The 8,296-nt window shown below is 57.1% G+C and overlaps 1 protein-coding gene across 1 annotated transcript; it reads left to right on the top strand.

Annotated features, from left to right (window-relative positions):
- The first annotated feature begins 4,565 nt into the window (after positions 1–4,565).
- On the top strand, positions 4,566–6,501 carry LRRC14B (leucine rich repeat containing 14B). Its single transcript, XM_006900161.1, has 2 exons — positions 4,566–5,449; positions 5,856–6,501. Exons 1-2 carry the CDS (start codon positions 4,566–4,568, stop codon positions 6,499–6,501), a joined length of 1,530 nt encoding a protein of 509 aa, XP_006900223.1.
- The last annotated feature ends 1,795 nt before the right edge of the window (positions 6,502–8,296 follow it).

Here is an 8,296-nt window from a genome sequence, read left to right as displayed (position 1 = left end):
ACTTTGTCTCTCAACTGGCATCCTTGTTCTTTGGGACTTTGGAGAAGTTCTTGATAGCAGATTTACCGATTGCAACTCTTCCTTTGATCCCTTGACTGCTGCTACTATCAGTGGTGATTGTGAATTCAAGTAAAATGAAGCCGTTGACAACGTCAGCCTTTTCACCATCTCTCATGATATTGCCTATTGGCCCAGTGGTGAGGATTTTTGTTTTCTTGATGTTGAGATGTAGTACTATTGAAGGCTGTAGTCGCTGATCTTCTGCAGTAAGTATTTCAAGTCTTTCACTTGAGAGCAAGGTTGTATCATCTGCATAATGTAGGTTGTTGATAAGTCTTCTTACAATTCTGATGCCACATTCCCCGCCCCCATATCATCAAGTTTATCTTTGAAGGCAAGAATGAGGATTCGCCTCACATACTTTGGGCATGTTGCTAGGAAGTGCTGTTCCTTGTAGAAGGACATGGTACTGGGAGGGGTGGAGGGTCAGTGAAGGAGAGGAAGACCCTCAACCAGGTGGACTGACACAGTGACTGCTGCCATGGGCTCTAGTGTGTCAGGAAGTGTGAGGATGGTGCAGGATAGAACAGGGTTCAGGGCTTTTGGTCACAGGGTCAGTATGAGCTGTACTCGACTTGACGGCACCTAACAAAAATAACCAGCTTCTAAAGAAATTAATATTTGTGCCCATGATGAAATGGATTGACTGAGTGACTGGGGTAATGGAATAGGTGTGTCAGAGACAATAAGGTTGGCTCAGGATAGAGCAGGGTTTAGAGCTGCTGCACTTAGGGTCGCTATGAGTTGCAAGTGACTTGGCAGTACATGACAACAAGTATTAAAGGGGAGAAAAAGGATCCAACATGCTGTGGGGATTACAGAACCATAGCTGTGTCAATGCCCAGAGGGTTCAGCATTTGTGAGATGCGGGGATGGTGCCCTCACGGGCTGGTGCGGGGGCTTGGGAAGCAGCATGGTGACCCTCATGTGTCCTCCACAGCCACGGAGAGCTCTGAGTCCTCACAGTGCACGTCGGGGGACAGTACAGGCAGCCCACGAGGTCCTCATCTAGAGCTTGATGATGATGATGAGGCTACCTCAGGCTCTAGGCTGCCCTCCCAGGGCTCCTCCCCAGCCCTCCCCAGCAGGACTTCACAGAGGTGGTGTGGTGGACAGGTCACCACCTTGGTGAGTGTCTCCCTCTCTGAGGACCCCAAATGGGGGGCACTCAGAACAAGCCTGATTGCTGGATTCCTGGGTCTGACACACCCCACAGTGGGTGGCCTGTGATGTATGATGTGTCCCCTCGAATGGTCCTGAGTGGAGCCAGTGGAGCTGTAGGCGCTGACTCCTGGCTCAGGTGTGACCTGACTATGGGACCAGACACGCTGCTTCTGACCTTCCTCTCAGCACCTCCCAGAAGCCATCTTCCTGAGAGCACTCAGACACCCACCTTTCTCTCCGAGCTTCCCAGATATCCTCCTCACAGAGCTCCTCTTTCCTGACCATATCCTGCTTAGATGAAGTGATAGCTCGGGAGGCTGAAGAGTCAGGAGGCCAAGGTGCTCTGTGAGCCTAGGATGGGAGGCTGAGCAAAGCGCTCATTGCTGCAGACACGAGCCTAGACTGAGTGCTCAACTCTGATGTTTCCTGGGGACGACAGCCACCTGGCCGCCACAACCTCAGGTCCTACAAACACCAACAACCACAGACCACTTCCTGTCTAGACTGTCCAAGGGCCTAACAGAGTCAGATGACCCTAATCCCACCCAGAGCTGTGTGCCCAAGCCCAAGTCGCCAGACACATTAACAGTGGTGATCACCCAGAGTGGACATCCATGTGAAAGGGGAGGGCTACTCAATGGCGGACGTCCCCGCCTCCTACAGAGACAGCTACGGACATGACAGAAAGGGCTGCTCAGATGGAGATCCTTAAGGCTTCCCAGAGAAGTGACATCGAAGTGATGAGGGAGGTCCCAGGTGGAAGTCCTTGTCCTCCCAGGGCACAGGCAGGAGGTGACACAGGCAGAGAAGAGTGTCTCCCCAGGGGAAGCTCTAATCAGGGAGGCCCCGCAGGGCTCCTCTGCTTCTTACAATGTTGCTGGAGCTCTGGGCTCAGTCTGTCACACTGTGGCCCAGGCACACCCCTTGGTTTGGGAGGAAGAGTCCAGGCTCCTCCGGACAGCATGAGAAGAGAAGGTCCCAATCACGGGCAGTGGGCGGGCACCTCTCATCAGTCCCCTCCTCCTCATCAGAACAGAATCCTTCGTGGCTCAGGCCTCTCCACGGTAGTCTGACTGGAAGGCAGAATATTCCATAAGCAGCAAATTTCCCAGCTAACCCACTTTCACAGGGCAGCTTAGAGGGCATTCTGAACCACGCTGACCCGATGCCAGCTGACCACATGGCCCACTGCCTGTCCAGACCACAAGCCAGTGCATGGAGTACTAACCACACCAGTGACAGGCCTCCTGCACACCGAGCCCTGTCCACTAACCTGCTTCCCATGCCCAAGTTGCAGCCTTTCTGAGGGACTCATGGTCATCAGACCTGCCCAGTAGTGACTGCCTCTTTATGAAGTCGGGGACTCACACTTGTGTTGAAACCCTGGGGTCACAGAACTGACCAGCCCATCCAGCCCTCCACACTCACTCCCAGAGCCCATTCATGACTGGACACATCTGGGTGCTGGATGGACAGGACCCTCACACTAGGGCCACTGGAGGGGAAGCACTGCTCCAACCTGCTGGGAATGCTCTGGGCCAGCTCGTCGGTTCTCAGTGGAACATGTGGCCACAGGCTCCCGAGAGGCTCCGTGCTGCCCATGCTGCCCAGCCACTCCTGAGGTCACAGGACGTGAGGTGGTGATGGGGGGTGAGCGAGCACCAGCCAGCCTGTAACGCAGTCTGATTTTACAGCTGTGACGGACCCAGCAAGAGCCCAGCACAGCGGCCGGTGGAGCTGTGAGCATGGACACCATCTGTCGTGAGGGAGCAAGACTCAGCCAGGGTGTGGCTGACCTCGAGCCCCTGACCATCCTGGATGGCACTCTGACTCTGGATGGGCATGAAAAAGGCACCCCCACTTAGGAGAAACACCCTTAGTATAGGGGTGTTGTGGGGGCACCCGCTTGGGAGGGGCATGGCAGAAACACCCTTAATATAGGGATGTTGTGGGGCACCCCCACTTAGGAGGGGCATGGCAGAAACACCCTTAGAGTAGGGTGTTGTGAGGGCACCCCTACGCAGAAAGATCCTTACTATAGGGGCATTGTAGGGCACCCCCACTTAGGAGGGGCACAGCAGAAAGACCTTTAGTATAGGGATGTTGTGGGGACACCCCCACTTAGGAGGGGCATGGCAGAAACATTCTTAGTAGAGGAGGTATAGGGGAGGCACCCTCACTTAGGAGGGGAAATCAGCAGCTGGAAACTCCTGGTGCTGGGGTGATCACCTCTGTGATCACGGGCCCTAGGGCTGGGCTGGTCACATCTGAGTAGAGCCCAGTAGGGTCTGTACAAGGTGCCTGGTCAGGTCTCTGGGATCAAAGTCACCACCCTGCTCCCCTAGCATCCTCCTACCAGGAACCAGAGTCAGGCCCCCACTTCCTGGGGTGCAGACCACAGCTTCAGGTACAGGAGTGGGGTCACTCTGAACAGGCCTTGTGCCTGGTGAATGCAGTTGGTTAGTTTCGGTAACTAGCTGTAGGACCTCTGCCGCTTCCCCCAGACCCTGGGGCCCAGCATTGAGGTCACTGCTGAAATGGACCGTAAACTAGGTGTAGGTGGCAAGAAGGACAGGTAAACCAGGTGTTGGTGTCAGGAACTGCTTGTCAGAGGGTCAGACAGAAGATGGTTTTGCTACTTGTCTACCTTGTTTCAATACTGACATGTTTGAAAATTTGAAATAAAAGAGACATTTGACCCCTCCTTATGTGCCTCTTACTGGGCCCTGGAAACAGCAGGGGAGTCCCTTCCATAGGGGCCTGCTCACTGTGCTGACTGGTGACAGGTCCTGTGGGATCTGACTGGCCTCAGCAGCACCAGAGCCAGGAATGGACAAGGTGGCCTGGTCCTGCTGGGCAGGAGTGACCCCACCACGGGACATTTGGCTGGCATGGCTCTGGTAGTCTTCTGACTCAACCTGCTTGGTCCCCCGGGGACTAGGGTGTGCTGGCCAGCCCTTGTCCCTGCCCCCACTCCCTGACTTCCTGTTGAGTTTAAAGGGAGACAGTGACCTTGAGGCTCACATGGGAAGGCCCCAGAGCCCAGCTAGACAGGTGTAGGGTGGGACCCTCCAGGCAGGTGGGTCGGAAGTGGTTGGGCACAGCGGGCCTGGCCGGGAAGCCTCCCAGAGCAGGACCTAAATGCTGACGTGGCCTGACGGGGTGGGGTGCGGATGTTGCAGTTCAGGCTGGCATCTGCAGCCCCCATGCCAGCCGGTGCCCAGGACTGAAATAACTGTCAGATGACAGGCTGGCCGCACGGCAGCTGCAGCTAATAATAGGCCCGAAGGAGCGCAACTTCCAGAGAGGGACCCCTGCGCTGCCTGGGCGCCGGCGGGACCATGAGGTCGCTGCGCTGTCTCTCGGCGGAGGCCCTAGCAGCCCACGCCCCGGCGCCCTTGCACAGCCTGGACTGCGTCGCCCGCGATCTCTACCCGCTGCTCTTCAAAGCCAGCTTCCTGCTGGAGCGCACCGAGCTGCTGCAGGCGCTGCTCACCCAGTGGCCGCTGGCCGAGTTTCGTCTGGGCGCGCTGCTGGCGCCCGGCGCCGACCACCCCGGGGACCTGCGCGACCGGCCCTGCAGGCCGTGCCTGGAGGCCTGCGTGCGCGGCCTGCGGGCCCACGTGCTGCGCGCAGAGGGCCGCGCGCGCCTGCGCCTGGTGGACCTCACAGGGCTGCGCGACGTGCAGGAGCCGCAGTGCCGCTGCGGCCACACTCTGGGCCGCTGGGGCCGTACGGCGCTGCTGGCCAGGGCCTGCTCCGAGCTGCGGGCAGAGCACGCCACCGGCCACCCTGTTGAGGTGCTGGCGGACCTCTTCGTCACCGAGGGCAACTTCGAAGGGGTGGTGTGTGCCCTGCAGCTCGCAGACCCTGCGCCGCTGAGGCTGCGCTGTGCCACGCTCCGCGCTGACAGCCTGCGCCCCGCTCAGCTGCTGCAGGTGGTGCACCTGGCGGGCCCCGAGGCGCTGCGCCGGCTGGAGGTGGTACACAACGTGCGTCTGCATGCAGGCCTCGTGGAGGAGCTGCTGGCGCGGGGGCGCTTCCCCAGGCTGACCGCGCTCACGCTGCCCGCCAACGCCCTGGATGCGCCGCCCCAAGGCCCTGCGCCCCAAGGCGAGGACCCTCACCTGGCTGCCATCGCGCGGGCGCTCGGCCAGATGACCCAGCTCACAGAGCTGAGCGTGGCCTTTTCCACACTGACCGGCAAGATCCAGCAGTTGCTCGGGTGAGTGGGAAGAGGACCTCCTCTGGGGACTGGCAGAAGCCAAGATGTATTTGTGTCAGGAGTGGAGAAATGGGACTGTGCAGTTACTGCCGGCTCTGCAGACCCTGAGGGACAGGGAGGTGGAGGGTTGTGGAAGGAATCGAGCAGGAGGGACAGGAAAGATCAGGAGGTGGAAGGCATCGAGCAGGAGAAAGAGGGGGTGGTCCTGGGAAGCCAGGAGAATTCAAACCACACCGTGCACACACTCAGACTCTGGGTCTGGAACACAACTCTGCCCTATTAGGAGCAGATTGTCCTGCCTACCCTGTGGAGAGGCTGCCACATGGACATGCCTATCCTTGGCCGTGGTCTGCTGGCCTCCTGCTTAGCCAGTGACAGCTCACTTGTGTCTCCTTGCTGTCCACAGCCCCCTGCAGACCCCGCTGCGGACCCTGGACCTGGCCAACTGTGCCCTGAGCCATGAGGACATGGCTTTCTTAGCCAGCTGCCCCCACACCACCCACCTAGAGGTGCTGGACCTCAGTGGCCATGACCTAGTCAGTCTGTACCCTTCCACCTTCTTCCGGCTGCTGGGCCGAGCTGCCCCAGCCCTGCGGGCCCTCACCCTGGAGGATTGCGGCCTTGGGGACCAGCATGTGAACAGGGTGGTCCTGGGCCTCAGCCCCTGTGTCCAGCTGCAGGAACTCCGGCTGCTGGGGAACCCGCTCTCTGCCTGTGCCCTGCGTCGCCTCTTCGCTGGCCTCTGTGAGCTGCCCCGGCTGCGGAGCATCGAGTTCCCAGTGCCCAGGGACTGCTATCCCGAGGGCACTGCTTACCCACAGGACCAGCCGGCTGCGTCCAAGTTCGACCAGCAGAAGTACGAGGAGGTGGCAGGGGAGCTGCGTGCTGTGCTGCTGCGGGCTGGCCGCCATGACATCCAAGTGTCCACGCCGCTCCACGGGGCCTTTGACCCTGACACCCAGGAGACGAGCCATGAGCTGGGTGTCTTCCTGCTGCAAGCCTTCAGGAGTGCACTGGACAAGTTCTCGCGAGCGTTGGAGCAGATGGAGTAGGTTCTGGATGTGAGAGGATGGGGTGTGGGCCACAGAGAGCTGCTGTCCAGCACCATCGGGCTCAGCCAGTGCTGTCCTGCTGGGGTAGTGGTCTAGAAGAGAACGGTGCTGACCTGGGCAGTGTGGACTGAGCACAGGGTCATGGGGAGTTGCCATCCACCACCCGCCAGGCTCAGCCAGTGCTGTCTTGCTGGGACAGCTGCTCTGGGCAGTGTGGACTGAGCACACGGCCACGAGGAGCTGCTGTCCACCGTCCTCCTAGAAGATGGGTGCCTTAGTCTCAGCCCATGGGGGTTCTGCAGTCTGGATCAAGCTCCTAGGAGAAGGAATTGTGCCAGGTGGGCATTCCCTGTGCTCAGAACCACCTGGAATAAGTTCCTTGTGACTAGAACACGGGGCCGTTTCTCCCCGTGTGCTGACCAGTTGGCTTCTGTGTAGGGAGAGTAAATGGAAAGATTTTCTGCCTCGTTTACTTTACAAAGAGGATCGTAGTAAACTCTTAAGCAATCAAGACATTAAAACAATCCAAAATGGAAATAAAGTCCAGTCACACAAACCTTGTAAGAACACGTGTCCTTTGGTGTATTAAGTAGGCTGTCATTAGTGGGATGTCACCCCTGCCATGGAAAGCATCCTTCCTGGTGTCGGGTGTACACAGTGTATGCAGCAATGAGACTGCCACGTGTGTGTGACACGTGTGGGACACACATCGAGGTTTAGGAAGTTAGCGAGGGGAGAAAGCTGACTAGGTTCGTCGGCAGAACTTCTGCTGCTCACTACTCTTAGAAGAGCACCGACTATCCCAGGGACTGCAAAGAGAACGGGTGTGTCTTGGAGAAGGTGCAGGCAAGGGTGGTGAAGCTTCATCTTCTGTGCTTGGAGTATGTGCTAGGAGAGGCTATTCCTTGGAGAGGGACATCATGCTTGGAAGGCGGAGGGTCAGTGAAGGAGATGAAGACTCAGTGAGATGGATCAAAACAGTGGCTGCAGCCATGGGCTCTCGTGTGTCAGAAACGGTGGTGATGGCACAGGATAGGTCAAGGTTCAGCTGTTGTTCACAGGGTCTTTCATTAAGGACTCAAGGGCACCTTACAATAGACCTGCTCACTTGGGACCATCCACACCAATGCCCTGCATCTGAATGGTTCCTAAGCACCACACCACGTCCAAGGTTAGCAAGACTGGAAAGCAAAATCAGAGACCCAGGCTCATCCCTTTTTAAGCCCCTTCAGCCTTGAAAACCATGCTCAGATGTGCCCATCAACTGTAACACAAAAATCCACCACACTTGTTTGGCAGAGCAAGGTTAACAAGTCAAACACTTTCCTTTCAGTACTCATGTTATGGATAGGATCATGTCCCCCAGAATGTGCTGATTGGGTTGGGCCATGATTCTCAGGACAGTGTAATTGCCCTATGAGCTGTAAGTCACCATCTTACCTGAGACAGCAGGATTTGGGGTTGTGTATATAACTGCCAGGAAATTAAAAGGCGCATTGCCATGGGAAAGTCTGCTGTTAGGGACCTCTCCAAAGTACTGAAGAGCAATGGTGTCTCTCTGGAGACTAAGGTGTGTTTGATACAGGCCATGGTCTTTGCAATCACTTGTTATGCATCAGAGAGTTGGACAATGACCAAGGAGGATAGAAGGAGAATTGACGCCTTTGAGCTGTGGTGCTGGAGAAGAGTATTGAGAATACCATGGACTGCTAGGAAAACAAACAGATTCATCCTGGAAAGGGTTAAACCGGGTGGCTCCTTGGAGGCAAGGATTCTGAGGCTCCGTCTACCATAC

Source organism: Elephantulus edwardii, unplaced genomic scaffold (genome assembly GCF_000299155.1).
Source record: "Elephantulus edwardii isolate Elephantulus edwardi_28Jun2011 unplaced genomic scaffold, EleEdw1.0 scaffold00274, whole genome shotgun sequence".
Taxonomy (NCBI): Eukaryota; Metazoa; Chordata; class Mammalia; order Macroscelidea; family Macroscelididae; genus Elephantulus; species Elephantulus edwardii.
This window is presented reverse-complemented; position numbering and strand designations above follow the sequence as displayed.

What these genes read in the sequence shown, in the direction of transcription:
- LRRC14B (XM_006900161.1), top strand. Translation starts at nt 4,566, where the DNA reads ATGAGGTCGCTGCGCTGTCTCTCGGCGGAGGCCCTAGCAGCCCACGCC. An exon ending in AAGATCCAGCAGTTGCTCGG is followed by an intron (nt 5,450 to 5,855) that starts GTGAGTGGGAAG and finishes TGCTGTCCACAG; the next exon opens with CCCCCTGCAGACCCCGCTGC.